The sequence below is a fragment of the Pan troglodytes genome, chromosome 5 (assembly GCF_028858775.2).
Source record: "Pan troglodytes isolate AG18354 chromosome 5, NHGRI_mPanTro3-v2.0_pri, whole genome shotgun sequence".
NCBI lineage: Eukaryota > Metazoa > Chordata > Mammalia > Primates > Hominidae > Pan > Pan troglodytes.
Window position 1 is genome coordinate 76,773,214 of NC_072403.2, and position 26,485 is coordinate 76,799,698.

General features: G+C 32.2%; 1 protein-coding gene across 1 annotated transcript in view; it reads right to left on the reverse strand.

The window, feature by feature from the left end:
* LOC129144375 (protein eyes shut homolog) overlaps nucleotides 1-26,485 on the reverse strand; it is a 141,755-nt gene that overhangs the window by 58,601 nt on the left and 56,669 nt on the right. The window contains exon 6 of the mRNA XM_054686573.2: nucleotides 19,559-19,704. Within this exon, the coding sequence (XP_054542548.1) occupies nucleotides 19,559-19,704 (146 nt within the window). The remainder of the gene's footprint in view (nucleotides 1-19,558; nucleotides 19,705-26,485) is intronic.

Sequence of the window (26,485 nt, forward strand, 5' to 3'; positions counted from 1 at the left end):
AAGAGACCATGTGTCTTATTTTATTTCCAGCTTTAGATGACCAATTTCCTACAAACTTATTAAAAGTTTATAGAGAATTTGTTCATTTGTTGGTTTTTATTTTAGTTTTCTACAGATGAATTATGTTTCAGAAAATGCCAAACCTGAATTTCAGTCTCAAATCCTCTACCATATTTTTCACCTAATACAACTTATTTAAATTTGTCCTGTCTTCTCAAGTGTAAGGTGGAAATATGCTTAATTCAGAATGTTGAGATATCAAATGACAAATGCCTTCAAATTGGTCCACAGTAGGAACTCACAAACATTCTATCTTTTTCCTATTGCTTTTCTTGACTAACCTATCAGGCAGGTGATCCTATGACACATAGAGCAAAAATCTGTCCATGTCTTCAAAAACCATTATCAAAATTCCATTGTCAATGAAATCTGAGTTCTCTATAGATGCTTATCTTCTTAGCCTGTTTATCTTATCTTTGATGGCAGGAGTTATGTTCTAGATGTTACTTGTATTATTATAGTATGTGGTCCAATATTCATTTACTAAACCAAGCTGTTTTTATCTCTGAATTTTCTGTAATATTGATAAAAACTTCCTTTGCTTGAACTTCCAGAAAATTCCAAGTCTATGTTAGAAAGCCATACAAAATGAAATTCTACTTTTGAAAACAAGCCTTCAGACTAAGTGAATTGTAATTATTTGTGTATATTTCCTGGTCTTTTATCTTCAATTAACACTTGTTATAAAATGAACTTTCATTAGACAACTGACATTAGACAAGCTTCACTAAAAGTACCATTAATTTTGATTTTATTTCTTAAATAAAAAGCCTGTGGATAATTAAAACCCTTGTATATCATTTAGAAAAAGCTCTAATACCATGGATTGTTCGAATACTCATAAAATATATAAAGAAAAGATGGCATATTTCAAAATCTTGAAAACATTGTCTTTATTAATTCATTTACATATCATTTTAATCTTATTTAAATTATATTTTTATTTTAAAAAATCACTTCAAGTCTTCTGATGTTAGTATTTGTTTGTTTATTTTTAAATACTTATTGAACCCTTTGAATGTGTCAAGTGTGGTTTTTAATCCTGGAAATTCACTTGTGAATAAACACAAATATTTCTGTACTCATGTAGAATTGGATATTTTTTTCTCATTTTCATAGTGACAATGTTTTCTAACTTATTAAAACATAAATGCATGTTACAAAATATTAATGGAGAAAGCATGTAAAATGCCACTAAATGTAAATTTTCTGTTACAGCTTCGTTATACCTAAATACAAAGCCAATGTTTCCAATGATTATGTAATCTTATATAACTCCATCATATTCAATTAACTATGAATTATACCCTAATCTATGACTTATGTGGCTAGAATATTATGCAAAACATTTAGGTATTATTCTTAGAATTAATAAATTTTTGTATTGGTTACTTGATAAAATTCTTGCTGTATCAACTAAGTGGGTTGGATTGATTATACATAATAAACCAGAGAAGGTCTCCATATGGAAGGAGGATATTCAGAAAAGTTCAAAGATGGGGGAGAATACTATTTTCTAGGAAGATTAAACATTTTGTCATTTCATTACAGGAACATATTTTTCTGAAGGTGTTGATTAAATTATACAAACAGGCCATCAGGTTAAAAAGAATTACAATTTGAGTACTACCTTTGGAATTTTTCTATCATTCTTTACATGATTACTACAAACGGACTTGCATGAGACTTTTTAAGCTCAGTGTTCTTTCCCTTTTGATTTTCCCCAGTAAATAATAATATTTCACTGTCTAAAGACTTCCGACTAAATACACTTAATTGAATTAAGTAAGAGCCTTTTAATCCTTTAAACTGTAATTTGTTAATTAGGTAATATGCTAGAAATTGAGTTTTCTTAGATCTCAGTTGTGACTTCTCAGTTATCATTTTATCATACCTTACACTTCATTTTATATTTTATATGAAAGGATTCTCTTATCTACTTATCACTCAGATACATCAAGGGAGTGGCTCTATGTCTTGTGAGCTTAACAGAAATGACTACCATGTTCCATAAACATGAACATCTGTTCAGACTATTATAATCCATGCTCAGTTGTTTTTATTTATTCTGAATTAACTAAAAATACAAGTTCCTCAATCTCATCTAATTCTTTTTTGTTTTCAACAAACATGTTTTCAGCATGTCTTTTATATCTGGACCAGGGGATACAGGGAAAGTCCCTGCCCTCATGGAACTTTGTTCTCAAGGGAAGAACTAACAATCAAAATAATAAATGAGATATTACAAACTAAGGTAATGAATGAGAAGAAAATTTAAAAAAAAGATGACATAGTGAAGTAATTTGGGGTTATTTCATCGTAAAGAGTTCCCTTTTAAGAGAAAAAAAATCTTAGTTGAGACCTGAATAGAAGGAAATGGCCATGTGAAGATCTGAGGAAAGGATATTTCTGTAGAAGAAACATGATGAACAAAATCTCCAAAGGAAAATAGTGCAGCATGTTTGAGAAATAAGCAGCAGCTCGTGAACTTGCATGATTAAAGAGATAATGTTTTGATATAATGTTGAGAGACAAGCCAGAGATAAAGCAGATTATAAAAGGTCTTGAGAATTAGGTTAAGTTTTGACTTTATTCTAACAAAAATGAGAGGGCATTCAATTATTTTAAGTGGGGAGTTATAAGATTTTTTTTTTCTTTTTTATGTAAGACAAGTCTGTAAAGAATTTATTGGAGAAAGGTAAGACTAGAAGTAAGGAGGTTGACTGAGAATATCACTGCAGTCATACAAAAAAGAGATGGCTATTATTTCAACTGAAGTGATTAACAGTGGAGAAAAAAAAGACATCTAAGATGGTCTTTTAAGTTAGAACTGAAAGGATCAGGCACTAAATACGAGGGTGAGAGTAAGAAAACAATCAATCATAGTTTCCATGTTGTTTTCTTAGATCACCGGATGGACAATGGTTTCTTTACACAAGATGAGTAGGAACATATAACACTGAAATTCCACTTTTAGGTATATACCAAAGAGAATTGAAAGCATGCATACACCCCAAATCTTACACATATTCATAAAAGTGCTATTCATAACAGCTGAAAATGTGCATATTAGAAAGTGATTGTGAATACTCAAAAGTCACAGGCTTAGAAATTACTTGAGAAGAAGTTTACAACTTAGGGTGATCCTTGATACAGAGTCAGCTTACAACAATTAAAAAACTAAAAATAAACAAAAACAATTACTCCCTCCTCCCCCTTCCAAAAAAAAAAACAAAAAGCTGGGAAGTGGGAGAATCTGATTTGCAGATTTACAACATTATAAGACTAAAATATCCACTTTTCAACAAACATCACAAGGCATAGTGAAAGAAGGAAACAGGAAAAGATGGCCCATTGAAATGGAAACAAAAAACATAACCAACAGAACCTTCCTGAATAATACCTCGTGGCAGATCTACCAGACAACAATTTTAAAATAATTTTCTTAAAGATGCTTAAGAAGTAATAGAGGATGTGGAGAATGTAAAGAAACCATATGAACAAATTGGAAATATGAGTAAAGAGATAGCCTAAATAGGAACTAAGAGAAATTCTGGAGCTGTAAACTACAATAACAGAAATATGAAATTCACTGGAGGGACTTAAAGGCATATTTGAGCAGACCAAAGGAAAAAAATAGTGAATGTAAAGATAAGACAATAGAATTTATGAATTCAGAGAAACAGAAATAAATAAAGTTTGAAGAAAAGTGACCAAAGCCTAAGGGACTTGTGGGATACCATCAAGCGGACCAACATACACACTGTGGAAGTCTCAGAAGAAGATGAAAAGGAAGGGGCACAGAGAATGCTTGAAGAAATAATGGCTTAAATTATCTTACATTCGACTGAGTAAAGTAAAAAATATGAACATCCAAGAAGCTGGCTTATTTCGCTCAAAATTAAGTTTCTACGATTTTTCTGCTGTTGTGTGAATTACAATTATTGTGATTACACAATTATATAGACATCTAATAAATATCTTTTACATAATATTATTTGCATAACATGCCATTTGCATAATATTCAATGTTCCCATTAAGACCCTAATGGATATTTTAAGGAACAGGCCATCATTAAACTTTTTTTCTGCTAGGTTTTCCACAGTTGCTTCTCAAAAAAAAAAAAAAAATCTTGTTTTGGTCACAGAGTGGAAAGTACCTATAAATCTACTTAATATCCCTTTTGAAAAGATTAGGAGGGCATTGTGGTATTGGAGTTAAATGTCTCTAACTGACTACAGGTAACACATGTTTTCTTTTAGGCCTGAAATTAATGCTATGTTTATATAACTTCCTAAATGAAATACAATACTTTTGGGATAAAAATAAAAGTCATCTCTTGCTCTTAGAGAGGACAACAGAGTAAAAGAAATGTTCTGAGCTGATAAATAAAGGTAGGTAACTATGTGTGCTCTCTTGGAGTCAAAATTTTCTCTAAAGGTCAACACCATACTAAACACAATGCTAAAAACACAATTACTAAAATGCTAGTCAGCTCCTCCCGAACTCTGTACAAATTTTGCAGATGCAGCTTTGATTTGTTTTATTCCTCTTGAGAGAAGGTAGGTTTCACCAGAGTATTTTTGTAAATAGTAATTTTCCTTAGAAAATTAAATCTCAGATGTTTAAAGGTTAACAGGGTCTTTCTGTTATGGCTCTAAAGGATAAGCCAACCAAGGATTGACAACAAAGAATTTGAAAAAGAAGGCAACCATTCATTTGCCAATGAAAAGAGCAGAAGGCTGAGAGGTGATTATAAAAGTCTTTATCCAGAAATAGATAACTCTGGACAAAAGTAGCAAATGAAGGGAGTGGATATATTAAAGATGGAGAATCTTGTTTCTACTGTCCTCTGAAGTTATGGTGGTAGCAAATTCAAATTTATATAGTAGCCAGGTAAATAGCCTAAATAAGTACAGTTGACGACTCATATGAAAGGGAGAGTCTATGTCCCATCTCAAGGAGGTAATGACTCCTCATAGCCAGCCTGTTGTTACCAAAGTGAAATGTATGCCCAATGTTTACAGGTCTTCTACATTGTAATAAGAAGCAAAAATTAAGTGTATCATGTAATGATCTAACTTATAAATATTATCTCACCTTTATAAATTATCTTGCCCAACAAAACAGATCCAGACTATATTCAACCTGTGGGCCACATTTAGCAAGCTGCCTAATAATTAATTAAATGTTGAAAATCAATGGTGCAGTAAGTCAAAACTCCTATCTTCTGATGATAGAAAATCTGGCTGGCTGGCGATTTCTTGCTGAGGACATAGGATCCAGCCCAAAGTTTCTGACAACCACACATGGAAGTGGAGGTCAAGATGCAGAAGAAGGAGACCATCTCTTATAGCCCCTCTGCTTCCAGGGAGTGGTAGTTGACTCCCCTGTGCTTAGAGATGAGAAAATGTAAATCAATATCTCACCTTTCCTTACTCCTCACCCACTTTAAAGCCTCAGTTGAAATCTAGAGTTCCAGCATCATCAAAATTATGATAGTGAGAGTAAACACAGGAAAGCTAGATTATCTTAGAGTCTCAAAGGAACATAAACAGCATGAGTCAGGAAGTCTAACATGTTCTTTGCAATTCCCCCAGTACCTAGACAAGTTGGCATGTTGTAGGAGCTCCATAAATGGACCAGGAAGTATAACAGGAACTTCAGGAGTGCAGTCACACTTAGTAAAGTGTGACTTGATCAATATGCTCACATGATTAAATTTGTTTCAGCCAGATAACAGTGGGAACTGTTATGAAAAAGACTAAGAGATAAAATGCTAAAGAGACTAAAACAAGGTAAGATCTGTAAGGAAATAACAAGGAACTAAAATAGAGCATTGTATTAGACTGTTTTTACACTGCTGATAAAGACACATCTGAGAATGAATGGGCAATTTACAAAGGTAAGAGGTTTATAGGACTTACTGTTCCACATGGCTGGGGAGGCATTACAATTATGGCAGAAGGTGAAAGGCACATCTCACATGGATGGCAGCAAGCAAAGAGCTTGTGCAGGGAAACTCCCATTTTTAAAACCATCAGATCTTGTGAGACTTATTCACTATCATGAGAACTGCACGGGAAAGACCCATCCCCATGATTCAATTACTTCTCACCGGGTCCCTCCCACAACATATGGGAATTGAAGAAGAGATTTGGGAGGGGACACAGCCAAATCATATCAAGCAGTGAAATTAATTTTCCACTACAACACCAGAGGAAAGAATCCTTTCAAACATGGGAGACACTTTTATGTGAAATCCAAAAAGTTGATCCCATAGAAACAGAGAGTTAAAAGGCAGTTGCCAGAGGCTGGAGGAAGGAGCAAGGTGGAGAAAGGGGTGATATTGATCAAAGGGTACAAATTTTTAATTAGAATAGAGGAATATGTTGTAGTGACTTATCACATTGTATGGGTGCCATAGTTAATAATAATGTATTGCATATATCAAAATTGCTTAAAAATAGATTTTTAACATTCTCATTACAAAAAAAATTATCAGTTAGTGGGGAGATGGATATGTTCATTAGCTTGACTGAATCTTTCAACAATGTCTACATAACTAAAAAAACATCATATTGTGCCTCATAAATATATACAATTACTATGTGTCAATTAAAAATAAATAAATACATAAATTTTACAAATGAAAAAATAAATGTGGCACATTTTTTTCTTTTTGCATTAGAAATATTAGGGCCAAGATTTCAAATTGCAAATGTCTTCAAAGCTCTTTGCTTTCTAATGGATTATATTTCTATTTATTTTCCCCATTAAAAGCCACAATTAAATGGCCTGGTAGTACTTCAAAACTTTGATTTTTAAGTGTCTTTAAGATTTCTTTAAATTTGACCAGTTTGTATGAAACCACAGCACATTTCAGCTGAATAATGACAGTGCAGAAAGGCACTTTGTTACAGATAAAAATCATTGACTTTCGGAGATGCCATCGATAGTCATTTAGACTAGAATATTTCAGTCTCAAAAGTAAAGATATTTTCTCCTTTATAGGCAGCACATTGCATTTTACATGGTTGTTAAGATTTATAGATTCATTCTCTAGCTCCATAGGTGAAGTAATTTCAGACTCACATAACCAAAAGAGGTAGAATTTCATTGTATCGAATTCTCTTTTCTTCCCTTTCTACTCAATTAGTGAAAAATCTGTTTTTCAAATTGTAATGTCTCAGATACTGACAGTAAGGATTTCCATACTTAAAAAGTATGCAGTATGCTCCATACCTGGGCTTTGGGCACCTTCACTGGATTCCTTCCTGTTTTGATTTTTAAACTCACTATTTTAGTTTGGATTCTGCTGAAATCAGAACTTAAGATGGAGGCTTGTGTGCAGTAATGCATTTGGTAGATGATTTTAGGAAGTAAAATTGAGGGGCTCGGAACATGAAATCAGAGAATAACGAAGTCAGTAGAAGAAATCTTATTATGGTTACTATTTGGGCATTGACTAAATAATTACATAATGACCTTTAGAAAGTTAATAACATATAATCAGGATTATCCATAAGTAAAGCTGGTGATTAGAATATTTATAAATTACCTTCCATCCCTAGTTGTTTGAAGGGTGTCTTAGGAGCACTGACTTCTTGTATTTTGAGCCTGAACGTGCCTGTATGCTAAGGTAGTTCACATCGTGTATGAAAAGGTCCTCAAAGGGAGCAAAGACTTGATATAAGGAACTGCCATGATGAGGCGAGCTGAGATCACTCAGTACAGCTCATTCCAAATGCAGTACTGCTCATTCCAAATGCAACTGAAATCAGAAGCTGACCAAGAAAGAGGATATAGCCTGGAGCACCAGAGTCATTTGCTATGTTTACTGCAGGAAGTATCAAGGCCTGCTTTCTAGAAATATACCTGTAGGTCTGCCTCCCTCCATGTACTCTCTGATCTTCCCCATTCAATTGACCCCAATCTTCCAAGAAGCCAGTTGTGTATATTTTGCTTGGAATGTGCTTTGTACACTCAATTCTTACCTCAATTTGCACCAATTTGTGTGTGTGTGTGTGTGTGCTGAGGAAGTTGGAGAATTAAAATGTTCGTGCTTTGGGACATAGGTATTAGGTGTGCTCTTCATAATAACTTTGCCAGAAAGCCCTGCACTTTGGGAATTATTGAGCTTTTGTGATTACATATGGCAATGTAATCTTGTATTTTGAGTTCTCACTTATGGTTAGAACTTCAGTTGGGTGCTCCGGGCTATATCTTCTTCCTTGTCCAGCGTCTGATATCAGTTGCATTTGAAATGAGCAGTTCTGAGTGGTCTCAACTCACCTCATAATGAAAGTTCCCTATGTAAAGTGCTCGCTGAGTCTTTGCTCCCTCTTGAGGGTCTTTTTCTATACATAGGAGCCATCCATGTATAGAAAGAAACTATGAACAACTGAAGAAGAAGAAACACTGAATAACTAGGAATAACAACCACATCAGAGCCTAACACATTAAATCATCCAATAACTATAATTTTTGGTACCACTGGTCTTTAATTAGGTCATTCTAATTAAAATGTTCTTACATAATTTGTTCTGTAATGTTAAAAGTGTATTTTAATGTTCTATCTATTATATATAATTTATCTGAGGCCAATTACTCTAAAATATGTGATGCCCTAGAAAACTAAATATAGGTGGATAATGACCTATAAATATATGATAATTGATGTGTTTTTAATAGACATTACTTAATCTCAAATCATTATTATCTTATTTTGTAGAGTATAAAAATTAACTGCTTCAAGATTATTTTATATTATATAAAGAATCACCAATGATAAAGTTACTTGTCTTAATTTGCTATTGGTTTCAATTTAGAAAGATTTATTATGAGTTAGTGAATAATATAAAAAGTCTAAATTTTGTGTTTTACTTCACCTCTAGATTTACTATAAAGAACAATTTTACTTTGTAATATTACATCAAATTATATCCTATCTGAATTTAAAATTAATGTTATATACTCACATATATTGTATTTTAATTTAGAATGAACCTGATTCACAGGGTTGTAAAAAATTCTCTAGATTGTTTGCCACAGTTTCAAAAAGTCAGCATTTTAAAAGTCAGAATTTTATTTCTTATTGGTTACTAATTTTTTAAATGTTTTTTATTGGCAGCATGAGAAGAAAATTAAAAGAGAAAACACTTTATGAAAAACTATAATCACTAAGCAGTTATATGTGTTAACATTCAAAAAGTTTAAATTGTATACAATTAAAAAATTAACTTACTTGAAGTGAAATATGATTTTATTTTAAAAATTTTTGTGTGCCTTTAATGTCCTAGGCACTCTTGTAGGTGCTGTGATAAAATAATGAACAAAAGAGAGAAATTCCTGTCTTCAAGGAGATTTAATTCAAGTAGTAAGAGAGAAAATAAACAGTTAAGTGACAGACTTATTAGGAAGTGCTAATTGCTAGGAAGGGAATAAAAGGTAATTGAATAGAGTGACATAGTGTTATTTTTATATAATGTAGGTAGGCTTGTAAGAGAAACTTCTATACAAAGCCTGATAAAATAATACAGAAAAGCATGCTATCGGAGGGAAGTGATACACACCCAGATAGAATAGCAGAGGCCAACACTGTGGAATTGAGGGAGAAATTAGATTAGAGAGGTAGCTAGGGGCCATATTATACAGGATTTAGCAGACCAATGTAAGGAGTATGTGCTTTGTTCAAGTATTTTGGGAAGCTATGGAAGATTTTGAACATGGGAGTGAAGTGATATGCTTTAATTTTAAAATGATCACTCTGGGTGCTAGATAGTGCATATATTTTAACATGAGAAGAGGGAAGATGGAGACAAATTAAGATGTCATATTTCAGGCAAGAGATGATGGGGGCTTAGACTAGGATCATTGCAATATAGGTTGTGAAAGTGGTTGAATTAAAATGTATTTTGAAGATGCAGCCAATGGGATTTGCTGATGGACTGCATGGAGATGTGTGAGCAAAGAGTTGTTAAGAATAACTCCACAATTTTGGCCTGAGAAACTGGGTAATAATGATGCCATCCACTGAGGTGGACAACACTAGGCAGAACACAGTTGGAATAAATCCTCAGTACTAATCATTCTAAGGTATTATATGGATACCTGAATGAACATGTTAGTAGTTATTTGGGTATATGAGTTGAGAGTTCAGGGGAGACACAAAGATTCATAGAACATATTTGGGAATTATTAGTATATTTATGGTATTTTTTAAATGGTTGAAATTCCTCAATCAGTGAATATATCTAAAAATAGAAATAATGACGATCTAAACATTATGGGATCCACTAATAGTAAGAGAAAACAATGATGAAATTGATAATTGCGGAAAGATGGAGTAAAAATTTACAAGGTATTTTACATAAACAAAATAGGTAAAATGCTACTGATGATATGACCACAATGTGGAAAGAAAATTTGCCTTTGAATATGGCAATGGAGAATAATTAGTGACCTCCAACAAGAAGAATATCATTTTAATCTTGGGATTAAAGCATGATTGGAAGTGGGATTGAAAGAGAATAGGTAGTGAGGAAATGGATATTCAATAGACAGCAGGTTTCATAATTCTTTTTTTTAAACAAATCGAGTAGTAGTTTAACACTTTTTACACATTGTAGAAAGATTCAAAAACAACATGAGGAAGAGGTAAATATTTATTCATATGCTGATAGCAAGTGATATAGTATGGAGAGAATAATTTATGCTGGAGAAAATAAATGCAGGATAAACTTTCCTTAAAAATAAATGAGGCTGGGTGCAGTGGCTCACGCCTGTAATCCCAGCACTTTGATAGGCCGAGGCGGGCAGATGACTTGAGGTCAGGAGTTCGAGAACAGCCTTGCCAACATGGTGAAACCCCATGTTTACTAAAAATACAAAAATTAGCTGGGTGTGGTGGCGAGCACCTGTAATCCCAGCTACTTGGGAGGCTGAGGCAGGAGAATTGCTTGAGGTGGAGGTTGCAGTGAGCAGAGATTGTACCACTGCACTCCAGCCTAGGCGACAACAGCAAGACTCCATCGGAAAAAAGAAAATATGATAATAATAATGGAGAGAATCCATACAGCAGTAGGGCAGTAGGGTTGACAATAGACAGGAATGTGGAAAAACAGAAAATGTAGTCTATGAATGCAGATGCATATAGTTTGGTAGTTGTTAGTGCGAAGATAAAGAAGCTTTCTTCTGATGGCTTTTATTTTCTCAGGGATATAAGAAACAAAGACAATTGAAACTGCAATAGAGAAAGGATTGATAATGGTGTAAAAAGATAAAGCTAGACTAGTAGGCTAGGATACTCGGAAATTCAATTGATTCAGAAGAAGTAGGATTGTCAGGCAGCACCAAGGGCTTTCTTGAGATTTGTGGTCAAGAAATCAAGGTAAGAACATTCATTCTCATTCTCTCTCTCTCTCCCTCCCCCTCCTCATAATTTTTCTCTGTGTGTGTTTGCGTGTGTGTGTTTCTTTAAGCACATGCATTTTTTTTTCTGACAAGTAAGAGTGATTTTAATAATGAGTCCTATAATGTAGGCTGGGAACATGGGAAATAAGGATTTTTTTTTTTTTAACAAGAGTCAAAATTGGCAGCCTGAAAATAGCATTAATGAGCAATTCTTGGAAGACTTGTATTTTCCTACTCACCTCTTCAGCTAATGTCATGCCAACCTCTTGGTCATTGCTCTGTGCTTCTTTCCTGCTGCAACTTCTATTCTCCTGGTGTTTATTTTGCCCTGTGCTAGAAACTGCATTGATATTTTACTCTCTAAAGTTCCATTAACATGCATTTTTGTTTGCATTATAGAATTTCATTAAGGGTTTGAAGAAATAATTTAGAGCACAGTAGAAAAAATAAGTTGAATTTTATGTGTTGCCCTTTTAGCAATTTGTTGGCTTTTTTGAACAGAACTATCTAACTGGCCCTTGGGTTCTGCCTCACCAAATCTTGTCAAATCTATTTTCTCACTGTGTATGTCCTCACCTCTATCTCCACCTATCATTTCCTATGAAGGGGAAAAGACCCACCAATAATGACATTTCAGCTTTCTAAAATACAATAGCTGGCTTTGATGCTCACTCACAAATAGTATCAAAATCACCAGTTGGGCATTCCCATTCATTCAGATTTTTCAGTTAGCATTTTGGTGGTTCTCTCTTAGACATTAACTGATATTCAAGGATTTTCTCATATTAAAGGGATATCTCTAAATAAATAGATACATAAACAAGAAAATAGCACAGACACACAGAAAAAAAGAAATTTTGAAACACTGAGGCAAGGCAGGAAAAAAACATACAAAAAGCTTCATAAATATTATTTTAGAGAAAATATAAGATATTTTGTTTGTGAACATTGCAGAATGCACTAAAAATATTAGGTAAGATAGACAGTTTTGGGGAACTGAAATGAAAGCTAAATATTAACAATGTAATAGAGGCACTGGAAAAGAAGATGTAAGTAAATCTTTCCTCAAATGAGCAAAAAATAAAATTAGAGAGGATATTGATATAGTTACAATATTATTAACAATGACTTATGACTAATAACATTTTTGATATAACTATGTGGGGAGGAAAGAGTAAGAAAACATATTTGGTTAGGGGGATAGTGATAAGCTAAGTTTTAATTATCCATAGAAACAATTAGATATGTGAAACACAGAAGAGAAAAGTTCAAGAAATAGTAGTATAATTGTACCATTTAGAAATATAGAAGTAAATATCAGAAGTATTAAGAGTGTTGAAAGAAGTTGCTTCTGGAAGCAGGTCTGCTGTGTTTTATATTATTCTCCCACGTCCTCACTCCTGCTTTATACAGGCAAATCATACCTTTTCCAGAGCTGTCGCTGGTATAACACCTCTTTCTTCCTAGCGTCATTATAGAATTAGTTACCTGATTCTGTAACTGTTAAGCATAGTCATTGCTAAACACAGGGCCCTCATTACACATAGGTGGAAAAAGCAAAGCGTTTTGAGGAATCTGTGAATTTGTAAGTCCTTTAAAATCAGATTAGTCTTTGTACATTGTATATTTTTTTCCTAATACCTCAAGACTGCAAGACTGCTAACTATAGCTAAAATTCTGAGGTGCTTCCCCTATTTAATTTATGATATGATGGTGCTTTTTTATATAATTGTATATACATCCTATGAAGATTCTAATGCCCCATAGACATATCAAAGCTTCTTTTTTGCTTTACTCTCTTCTTCTAATTATTCAATTACATAAAAATATAAGTATCAGTTAGTAAGGAACTATTTCATCTTTATATGTAATTAAGTGTAATTTTGGTTCTTGATCTCTCTCTACCTCTCCCTCTCTATACACATTTGTACATCTGTGTTTGTACCAATATATTATAGGCATCTTGAACACAAACCTAATCAACTTTTTCCGTAGCTTTCCCTTAATGTTCCATTTAAATTCACTTCCCCAACTCCTTACCTTCATCCTGGACCCCATAATCATTTGTTTTTAATTTCTTTTTAGAATTTTTCCTGTGGAAAGTTAATACCATATAAGGCAATTAAGCTATTATATCTCATATATATCTATATATACATATTTATATATATTTATAAGTTTGTGTTTATATTTTACACACATACTTATGTATAAGAGATTTTATATATATATACACACACATATATTTGTATACACATGCTCTAGTATGTATATTATACTGGCCTTATTTTATATATTATGTGTGTGTATAATATATAAAATAAATGTGAATAAATTTTTTTTTTGGTCATAGCTTTCTGTCTGAACTTTGAGAGTTAAATCCTCCAACCCTTCTAGGAAGTAGTATTGCCAGTCTCTGACACGCCTGGCCTGAATTGATGCCTGAATCAATTCAGAATTTACTACATCTATTGAGACACTTTGTCCATCCTGATTACTGCATAACAAGTTCACCTTACGTCTCATGCTAGTGCATTAATCCAGGTGCAAAAACTACCCCCTAACAATTGTATGTGAGCTGGGTTTTTGTACCCTTATCATCATTTTTTTGACATTAAAAAGAAAGCTCATTTCTTTCAATATGAGAAGCCTAAAATAGAGTTAACTGAAAGTCATACACATGAGGACAAGTTATTGATTGTAGTGGCAGGAGACTAAGTGCCGAATGATGTTGTATAACAGATTCACTGTGCCAAGTGTAAATGTCTGGAATATCATCTGTGGGAAAATTCAACTTCTTATTTTAGCCACTGTATTTTAATATTTTAGCATTTTTTTGTTAGCAAAGGTAATCTTATCTGGATGAATATATTCAGTTATACATTTTTTTCATATCTTTGGAAATATCTCCGATTACTTTACATATTTAGTTGGATTTTGTTCAATATCTCTTTACCGTAACATAAGCTCCTTTAGGGTAGGGAACCTTCTCTGTTATGTTCACCAGACTTTACTGAGAGTTTTCAACAAGGCTTGGGATGTAAGAGGCACATACACATTTGTGACATTAGCAAATAGAAAATGCAATTGCATTCTGCGTCCATTCATGGTTATAACTCAATAAAATAAGATATTGGCTATTAAAATTTGCATCTGGATAGTAAATCTAGAATATAAATCTTCAATGTAAACTCTGTAAGTTTTATTCCTTCTTTGCAATTGTTCCTCTTGCCATTTAAGCTGATTTAAGGGCTTACTTAAATAAACATTGTTTTAAGAAAAGCCAAGGACAGTCTATAAAATAAGTTAATTAAAAGTACTATTAATGTTTGTAATTCAATGATATAAATATCATTTTTCAAAGTGCAATTTCAATGTGTAAGATCCAGCTTTTGATAAAAGAGAAATGGATTTGCGAGTTCTAAGTGATAAAGGCAATTTTATAATGAGGTTTTGGATTTCAAATGAGGATGAGACAGCTTGGACATAGTAAGCAAAGCCCATGGAAGAGAACATGGACATCAAGAGTCTATACCAGTACACAGTACCCACATACCAGGGGCAATGTCTTTCTCCATTGCGTCCAGATTAAACAGAGCAAAAGAGTGACGGATCTCTGAATAAAAAAGATATTCAACTCTGAAACTGATATAACTGAATTTTGTCTTGAAAAAGTCACACATCGACTTGGCACATTGACATTTTCTTCTGTTAGATGACATTTTACCCATACATTATATGGAATTCATTATGACACAAATAACATATATTTTTGCACATTTGAGTTGTGAAAGTGAATTTCAAATCTTGTCACATAAGGGAAAAGTGGTTGAGCACAATTCAGCTGCCTGTTTAATGTAGCTCCTGCCTACATTAACAGAAAAAGGAAATGGTAAATGCTATGTTAATAATGTTGCTGTCGTTGACAAAAAGAAATGATTACTATTAATCTAAAGCTAAATATAATCAAATACCAAATATTTTCCTGAATGTTTATATCTATAGACTTATAGTTATCAATCAAACAAAAAATAAACACTAAACCCTTTGTGTTTAAATTATTACAGATGCATAATATGTAATTAGAAATTTGAAGTTGCTTTTACATCTTTTATTTCCCATTCAATTAATTATCTTTATATTCTATTTTAATATATCTTGTTAAACTAGGAACTCAGCTGACATATTGTACCAGAGTAGACTAAACTTTGATGGAGAGAAGAGATAAAATGGTGAGCAAGCAGATTTGGGGAGTCTCCTCAGATGAACTGATAATTAAATCAGAATTTCACAAAACTATAAGTTCGGTGGATAAAATGGGTGATATAGAAGAAAATAACAGAAGCCAAGAGTCTAAGAAAATATTCCTATAGAAAGTTGCATCTGAGTTATGGTATGAGGATCAGTACTTGCAATAGGATAAATCGGATATTTTAGGCAGCAGAAACAATATGATAATAATATCTTTACAATAACCAAAAATGTACAATTGATCAATTGTCCATATTTTCCCAAACTATGCTTCTTTATACATGTACTCAAGGCAGATTGTTTTACTTCTTATGTAGATTGGGCATTTGGCAAAAAATGTATTCAGAAGACAGCTTAGTTATCTCAAGCAGAAAATATTATAACTGAATATAGTCATATGTTTGCATGTGTATATGAAACATATCCAAGAAAAAATGTGCATTGCTTTGAAGCAAACATAATTATATTTTATTATTCTGAATTATTGAATTGCATATGTTTTCTACATGGCATTATTATCAAAGTTATTATTTCTGAGATAGGACTTAGGCATTTTAAAAATATGTATACTTTTCTAGTAGATATATAAATATTAATATAGATATAAACACAAATGTAGACATGACTACATGTAATCATATTTAAAGTCCTTAAGCACAAGTTCATAAACTTTTATCTACAGATTAGTAATATATAATCGTGTCTAGTTAAGAGGAGACTTCTTGCTAAATGAGTGAATATTTTAGAAAGCAATATAAATTTATTTATATTCATCTTTCCTATATTTAAATCACTAATAATTAAAACTCAAATTCATAAGCCAATATTCTTTAGGAAAGACAAAGTTAGACAATACTGCAAATCTACTGATAAACTGATTTATATCTTTTGCAAGATAAAATGTAAGCCTTTGATTATATGCCATCACTTGTGTACTTCCTGTTCATTAAAATCAGTCAACTCACTACGTGTGTAAATTTGGACTCTATTTGTGATAGTGTTTAATTTAAAATACTCTAGATAAATTAATTATAGAATGGCTTTAAATAGTCAACTTTGTAAATGTTTATTATCTTCTTCCAATTCTAGATACCACAAGTCTTCATAAGAATAAGAACCATGTCAGCCTTGATCATCACAAAACCTCAACAGCTAATAGAATACAAAGCATAAAATGAAGAAGTATCGAGTTAATCACTGATAGCCTGTGTACATATTATTTAATGTGTTCTTCAAAGAATGCTCTGATTTAGATAATTAAGAATCATAAACTTTCCTGGTCAGAGTCTTGAAAAATTTATATCCTTAATAACTTGGTTAAATGTATTCATAGGTGTAGGCAAAGCTAAATTTTTCTGAATAATATATTTGGCTACCAAATTTTAACATATTTAATATTGTATTTAATGTTATTTTATCTTTCCTCTCTATCACTAATACCATTACATTCAAATTTTGTTTTTTTCTGATGGAGCAAAGCTAGAGTAGAAATAAAACTGGAATTAGAGAGGGATGTGTATTTTGGTTCCGGCTCTGTCACTACCAGATGTATGATCTTGAAAAATATACAAAAGTATAACATCCTTGTGTTTTAAAGTTTAAGATTCTTTAAGTAAAACCTTGCAGTGTCATGACTCTCTTGAAATGGAACAACCTAAAAATGAATAGATTTGAACATCTCACAAAACAGTAATGCTTTAGGAGCCTTGAAAAAAAAGATTTCCAGAGAAGGCTAAGAAAAATAAATGCTATTAAGTGTCTGAGAATAAGAAAAACTTTATCTGTCCATGTATGAAAGAGAAGGTCAATTTGAATGTCAAAAGAGCATGTACAGAAAAACAAATACATGTAACTTTCTTGAGGGGGAAAACTTCTTTTTGAATGTCCAGTCATGTATCTTTCTTGGTTTGAAACCAAACTGTAACACATATTTCATAATATTTTTTCTATATTCAACTGTAAATTCTGAAAGTGGTACACTTTTAATTTCTTATCTTCCAGTGAACCTAAAAATGGACATGTGAGCAGTTTTGCTCAGTGACATATTAGCAGGTTTTGATTGTTATTCTAAAAAGGTTCTCCTTACAGAAAGACTCAATACAGTTAGCACCACTCTTTTCCCTTGACTCAAGTGTAGAAATAATGACTTAAGTCATTGCAGCAGCAATTCTGAATGCATGAACCTATAATCATGAATTAAAAACTAAGAAAACCATTACCTCATCCTGGTACTGTCAAGTCACTGGACCAACAACCATTAGCTGTCTCCCTACAGAATTCTTATTATATAAGAAAAAATGAACCCTATCTATTAAGGATAACAATTAATTGAGTTTTCTTTTACTTGTAGCTGTACCAATATGCAAACATATATTAAAACATCTTAAATCATGTGCCACTGGTAACATCTTAGATAATATCATTTTAAAACAATGCTAAATACCATATTTTGAAATGAAATTAGAGATGTTATCAAAAGAAAAATAAAGAATATGTTAATCTTTCAAATGTTGATACATTGAAAATATCAGAGCAAGGTGTTATAACAAATAATTTTACAAAATGTGTTTCTTAGTCATGTTGAGCTCAGTGTGTTGTTTCTTATTTTAATACTTCTAGCAGCAGTAACAACAACAAGGTGAATGGCATTGCTGAGTGGATATATATGGTTCTACATTGATAGCTCAATAATTTTGAAGATAATGGGCAATGTGAAACTTAGAAAGTAAACTGTTTTATATTTGAAATTTAATGTTTCTTGTATATTATATGTAATGAACTTTGCAGAAAATGATACTTTTTAGGAAATATTAACTTAATCTGATAGTTTTTGTGTATATGAGATTTGTTACCAAGATTACCTCTGAAGCCATCAAGATTTCTCAGGAAAGACACCTTCATATTTCTTTTTAAGGTCACGTAACTTTCTCTCACCTTTTGATTACTTATTCTCTGGAAATACTTCTAGTTCCTTTCCATTTTTGCTTGCCAATATAATTTCCATGTGTCTAGTATTTTATCCCCGCTGGCAGAGAACCTAATATTAGATATATTTAACTACTCATCCCTCAGGATAGAAATCCATATGATTTTAGTGCTGCACGAATCAGATGTTAATAAACTGAGATTTGAGATGTAAATACATTATTGTAATCTCTGTGGGAATTGTGTGAAAAAATAAATATGAAACAAAATAACACAAAACTATATTATTGTTAGTCCCATATCATTAATACTAGTATGCCAAAACTAAAACAATATAGCTTTTTGTATTTTGTAAATGCAATTTCTCACCAGAAATTTAGAGGGCTAATGCCTCTACCTTCTATAAGCTCCCTGATGACTTTTGCCTTTATGTTTGGATAAAATTTATGTTGTGAAATAATTGATACTGACAGCTAATGCCAATCTTCTTTTGCTTTACGTTTAAATTCACAATGGCTGTCTTTTTTATGTAAATATTTTTAATGCTAAGCATATTCTAGAAATGACAGTTTTGTAACAGATATAATAATGTTATTTCTGTTAGATTATCCATACAGAAATACTTTTTCCTATACTATAGCCATGCAAACTTACTAAAGATAAATTTACTGTAAAAGATAAAAATGTAAGATAACTTAAAATCTAATCTTAGGATTTAATAAATTGAAGATAAAACACATAATTTTACTTCTTATTAATTTCTTTTATAAGAGACAAATTATCTCTTGACATTTTTGCCCTGTTTGCATCTGGCAGGTTATTTCAGGTTTTGGAGTATAAATATGAGGTTTCTATTTGCTTGCAGACAGAAATATGTTGCTGCACACGGGACAGATATGGATTTACCTGTATAACCAGGGGCACAGAAGCAGTTGTATCCATCAGTCCTGTAGACACAATTTTCTTCATCTAGACAAGGTGAGATTTTACATTTATTTACATCAAGTTCACAGAAGGGCCCATGGTACTCAGGTTCACAATTACAAAGAAATCTGGAGAAAAGTGGAGAAATGAGAAATAGCCATGTAACAATGATAATCATTTATTATACATGATTCATATTTATATTTTAAATTCAAGACATTCAACTTAATTGAAATAAATAATATATGTATTTCATTTTTTTCTTTGAAAAATTATAGCAATTCCCCTTGCAAAATTTTGTTCCGCTCAAATGTTCTTTATGTGTGAAATTTTGAAAAACAATGTGTTGGGTAAATAATTACTGTAACCTGATAAATGCTAGTATCAAAATATAGATGAGTTCATGTCCTTTGTAGGGACATGGATGAAGCTGGAAACCATCATTCTCAGCAAACTATAGCAAGGACAAAAAACCAAACACCGCATGTTCTCACTCAGAGGTGGGAACTGAACAATGAGAACACATGGACACAGGAAGGGGAACATCACACACCGGGGACTGTTGTGGGGTGGGGGGAGGGGGGAGGGATAGCATTGGGAGATATACCTAATGTTAAATGACGAGTTGATGGGTGCAGCACACCAACATGGCACATGTATACATATGTAACAAATATGCACGTTGTGCACATGTACCCTGAAACTTAAAGTATAATAATAATAAACAAACAAACAAACAAAAAATAATTTCCAAAGGAGATATTAAACTGATCGAAACTGTATACTTAGCAAAAATATCTCTTCATAGTTTTTCCTTTTAGAAGTCTAGATAAAGAAGCTTTAGCAACTTTCCATAAAATGTTTTTGAGCTAGATTTCTATTTAGATTTTTTAGGAAACTCTTCCTAATTAACTTCACTCATCATTTTATAACCACAGAAGTCTAACAGTCCCCATGCTCCTCCTTTTACTTCTTCAACCTACATTAATTAATTGAGTGCCAGACATTAGTCATGTACCTATATTCAAGTGTAAATTAAACTAGAGCTTGCTTTTGAAAGTCTCAGGAACAGGACAGGAATACACATATGTAAAAATTACAGTAAATACATGTCAATTGAGACACGTCCTGTTAAAGCATGGGTAACTGCTAGACAAGAGGTGACAGAAAAGGTCTTACTCAGTATTAATAAAGAAGGAGCAGGATCAGTGTTTTAAAATTCTGAATATGAATGAAAACATGCAGTATTTTTCTTTCTGTGCCTGGCATATTTCATTTACAATAACGTCCTCCAGGATCATGTATGTTGCTACAAATAACAGGACTTCATTCTTTTCCATGGCTGAAGAGTATTTCATTGTTTATGTATACTACATATTTTTTATTCATTCATCTCTTAAGTAAGTAAGCCAGACAGTAGCGGGGAGGGGATAGGAAAGGTTGATTGATGGGTGCAAAATTACAATTAGAAAGGAAGAATAAATTTGGTGTTCTATTGCACAGTACGGTGACTGTAGTAAACAGTAAGGTATTGTATATTCAAAAGAGCTAGAGGAGAAAATTTTGAATGTTTGCACCACAGAGAAATGATGAATGTTTGAGGTGATCTCTATGCTAATTATCCTGATTTGTTCATTACAAACGAATGAACAAATGTGCTGTAATACAATATATTATGTAGTATAATGATACAATGTATTCATGTATCAAAACAACACAACAAAACAACACATAAATACATCAATTATGTGTAAATTAAAAATAAAATTAATAGAAAAAGAAAGAGTAAGGAATCTTTGTATCAGTTGGACAGAAGGCATTAAAATGTCATGTGCAATGGGATACTGGGTGAAAGAGTAGAGTATTTCCCAAGAGCTCTTCATGTGACTAGGGAATTGACTATAATCACCTTTTTGGAGTAACACTAATCCAAATACTAACTTCTTGAATTTTTGTTCAAATAGTCAAACTGTTTTTCTCCATCTTATTCATTTTGCGAATATCTCCCCATCTAGTGAGAAGTAATGTAATGAATCTGCTAAATGTCTTACTAAAATCAAGATATGTTTGTTAATAATACTGTCTTTGCTACTTTGTGTTCTCACTGAATTAATGATGATTCCAAGGAATCACAGAATAGAGAGAAATTGGACACAGAATTCTCAGAAATAGCAGTGAAAGGTATCTCAAGAAATGATTTGTTTCATATTGACAAATTTAAAAATGTTATATTACTATAAAAACAATGACTTTCATTTCAATTTATGTATTTCTTTCATGTACTTCTGACAGTTCTATTATATTTTTAGAAGCTTCAAAATCTACTTTGTATTTTGAAATATTGAATACTAGAAAATTATTTGGGGATATCTTGCTTTTTCAGTGATTTATGATAATCACCACCAATTGTTTCAATTTTTTTTAAATAGTAGTTTACTATTTAATTTATAGAATTTTCTCTCTCTCTCATTTTGAAAATCAGAAAATCATAACATCTCTTGTCTTTTGCTCCCCAAATTTTGTTTTCTGTGATTTTAATTATCTTAAATATACTTACTTACTTGTTCCATAAGTTAATGGGAAATTTTTGTGAAATGTCTTTTTGTCATGATGAAGATGTGGGTTTTGCTGAGTATTAATTTTTTTTTGTCTATATAGTTGTCTTGAAGATACATGAAAAGATTCAGATTTTGACACCTACCCAGAATTCTTGTTTTTTCAATTATGATTTCTTTCTGAATTTTGCCTTTTGAAACCTTTGTTAGTTTTTACTAAATGTTATTGTTGCGGGAAGTCAGGGACCCCAAATGGAGGGACTGACTGAAGCCATGGCAGAAGAACGTGGATTGTGAAGATTTCATGGATGTTTATTAGTTCCCCAAATTAATACTTTTATAATTTCTTATGCCTGTCTTTACTGCAGTCTCTAAACGTAAATTGTGAAGATTTCATGGACACTTATCACTTCCCCAGTCAATACCCTTGTGATTTCCTATGTCCGTCTTTACTTTAATCTTTTGATCCTGTCAGCTGAGGAAGATGTATGTCGCCTCAGGACCTTGTGATAATTGCATTAACTGCACAAATTGTAGAGCATGTGTGTTTAAACAATATGAAATCTGGGCACCTTAAAAAAAGAACAGGATAACAGCAACTGTTCAGGGAATAAGAGAGATAACCTTAAACTCTGACCACTGGTGAGCTGGGTGGAACAGAGCCATATTTCTCTTCTTTCAAAAGCAACTGGGAGAAATATCACTGAATTCTTTTTCTCAGCAAGGAACATCCCTGGGAAAGAGAATATGCGCCTGGAGGTATAGGCCTATAAATGCCCCCCCAAGGTGTGCCCATCTCTTATGGTTGAGACTGCAGGGGTAAAATAGACCCCAGTCTCCCATAGCGCTCCCAGGCTTATTAGGAAGAGGAAATTCCTGCCTGATAAATTTTGGTCAGACCAGTTGCTCTCAAAACCCTGTCTCCTGATAAGATGTTATCAATGACAGTGGTGCCCGAAACTTCATTAGCAATTTTAATTTCGCCCTGGTCCTGTGGTCCTGTGATCTCGCCCTGCCTTCATTTGCCTTGTGATATTCTATTACCTTGTATAGTACTTGATGTCTGTAACCCACACCTATTTGCACACTCCCTCCCCTTTGAAAATCCCTAATAAAAACTTGCTGGTTTTTGCAGCTTGTGAGACATCAGGAACCTACTGACATGTGATGTCTCCCCTGGATGCCCAGCTTTAAAATTTCCCTCTTTTGTACTCTGTCCCTTTATTTCTCAAGCCAGCTGATGCTTAAGGAAAATAGAAAAGAACCTACGTGAATATCAGGGCAGGTTCCCCGATATATTATATTCATTTTTTTGCTTCCATGTCCATCCTTCAAATGTATTTACTCTAATTTAAAATGAACTTCTCAAAAAGTTCTGCTTTTTTGTTTGCTCTTTAACATTTATCATGTAACTTATTTTATGAATCTCAAATATGTACCTTATGCTTCTGATTTTGAAAGTGATATCACACAGTAAATAAACATACATGTACTATCTCAAGACTTATGGAAGTTTATTTTTCTAAAGTTTTTGGCATACAGATAACTATGTGAAGAATTATTTTTAATAATATGAATCATAATGATCCTTTCTTCTAAGAATGCTTTGCTTCTACTTCAATAACCTCTCTTTCCTTTTTGCTTTCAATCAAGACCATTATTTTTTCTTACTTTCTACACTACTCCTGAAATCTGAACTTTTCAACATTGCAAAAATATGCTTTACTTTTACATAAATTCCAAACATTATTAAATTTCAAGAATCTGTTAAACCACAGATGCCTGTTCAACTGGAATGTTGGGGGTCCCTGCTTTGTTAATAATGATGCAAAAAGGCCCTGGGATTCTAGAATCCATTTGGACATTTTCTGAATGGCATCTAAAATTTCGTAGAGATTAAAAAAAAAATCATCAACATTAATAGCAGCCCTGGTGAAACAGTTTAGAGAAAATATTCAACTTATATTTCTTACTTTCCACCACACTAAACAATATGAGGGCAAATTTGTGCAAAAATAACATTTTACTCTACAAAAGAGCATCTACGTTTAATCCTTGTCTCTGCTTTCCCAGAAAAATTTAAATGTTTTTATTTTCTCTTCCTCCTTTCCTCCCTCCACCTGCCCTGCCCTGCTCTCTTCCTGCTCCCTGTCTCTCATAGGAAGGGCAAGCACAATGCTGAGCACTTGGGACGTTTTTACTTTTCACTTAACGTTGGCCCTTCAAAACGTTAAAAAAAATAAAAGTGCCTAGGGTATGTCTGAAAAGATCCTCATCAAATTTTCCCCCTCCTGGCCTCTGGCTATAGTGTGCAATTCTTTCAGCTTTGGTATAATTTTCCTTTCGCTATTACCAGCTGAGGGTCCCTTTATGCTAACCACCTCTAATAAGGCTAGAGAAAAATTAAATGTAAACCTGATTTTTATTAATGTCCTAAGTGATCCAGTCAAATGTACAGTAAGTACTGCATTTTATATTAAAGGTCCCTAAAGTATACCTTCCTTTGATAAAACTCAATTTTCATAGCTTTTAAAATATACACATATAATAATATCTTCTATCTTGAGAGAACAATTAAGACCATGAAATATATATTTTCGATGAAATAAAAATTTCTCATTTAAATAAAAAGCTTTTACTTCAAAAGTTTTAGAACTAAACTTATATTGTCAAAGTATTGAAATAATTCATATTTTTAATTTGACATTGCCCTAAAATTTTTCAAATAGGTGTTCAAGATACTTTTTCAATCACTAAGATGCATTTTAACAGTGACTTCTGAAGAAAATTCAACATATTAAAATAGAGATAAGGAAGAGTAACTATAATTTGCATAAAATGATATCTCCAAACTATAAAAAGATGGAAAAATACAAGATAATCACATGAATTTATAGCCCCCAAATTAGCCATGATTACATTTCATTTACATTATTCTTATATACTTTTTCTTGTATTCCAGATAAGAGAGGAATTAATAAGTAGATGTATTATTTGTATGCTTCTGAAGTTATTTTAAAATGTAATTATTAAATAGATTGAATAGTATTACAAAATCCAAACATAACACAGAATGTTTTAATGAGAGTTTTGATTTTAAAATGTGTTTGCAATAAGGTTAAATCATACTTGTTTCAGTAGATATTTTTTAAAAGTTTACATTCAAAATAAGAAAATGAAACCACTGGTGAAACTTTCTGATAAGGACTTTTTAGCCTATGTTAAAGCAATTCAAATTTTGAAAGAATTTATAATGTATTTTAGAGCATTTCTACTTTTTTCTTGTGATATTATAACTGCATTCGTGAACCACACTTCTTTACAATTAATGACAATTTTTACTTAGAATATGAATAATCTATTTTATATTTGCAACATGTCTTTATTATGTTATATATAAATATATGTCTACATTATTTATCATACTCACAACATGTCTTTATATGTTTTTATTATAATTGCATGTGTGTGTGAATCTGATTTGAAACAGTGATGTTATCGTAAATTCTCTAGTAGAATAAACATCATTTGGATTGATGACTGTTTCTAGGCAAACAATTACAGAAGAGTAAACAGATTTTTGTCTTTTGGTTAAACGCATATTAACCAATCACTTTTAAATTTGTGACAGTGAAGAATTGCTAAACCCGTGAACATCACAAACTGAATGGTCACAATATGCTTGTTGGTAATGATCTCGCTATGATAATCACATCAGCCAGGCACTTGGAACATTTTCTTCTATTTTTTCTTTAAATGGACTAGCCACTGTTATTGTAATTGTTCTTGCAAATTCTATTTAGTTGTAAATTTTCAGTAGACAGATACTATTGTGAGTGACCTAAATGAACTAGTAGCAATGACTTGAAAAGACATTAGTTGCATTGGATAACATACGCTATCAAGTGTCAGAAAAATGTAAATTCCAGTGTTCACTTTTGCAGTGGATTTGTATATTAATTGGGGCTGTCATTCATGTGCCATTATATCTCAGCAAACTCATCTTTAAATCATGTTACTAGAGGTAAGTCTTAATTGTTGCAGGCCACAGTTTCAATAACCATAAGAGAGAATAGAATAGATTAAAAACATGAATCTAACCATGAGGCATATATGTAGTAACTACTGTTTTTAATATGTTTTTTGTTTATGTGTCTACAGTTTAATTTACTTTGAAGTAACTATAAAATTATTGGTTTTAAATGAGTTGGTAGATTACTTGAAATATTTTTATTGAGTACTTTATCAATAGATTAAGTTTTTCAAAAAAATAAAAATTACTTTAAGAAGAGATAAGACAATCAAATGTGACTACTTCATTTTCAGCTGCTAATTGATTTTTAATCTTTGAAAG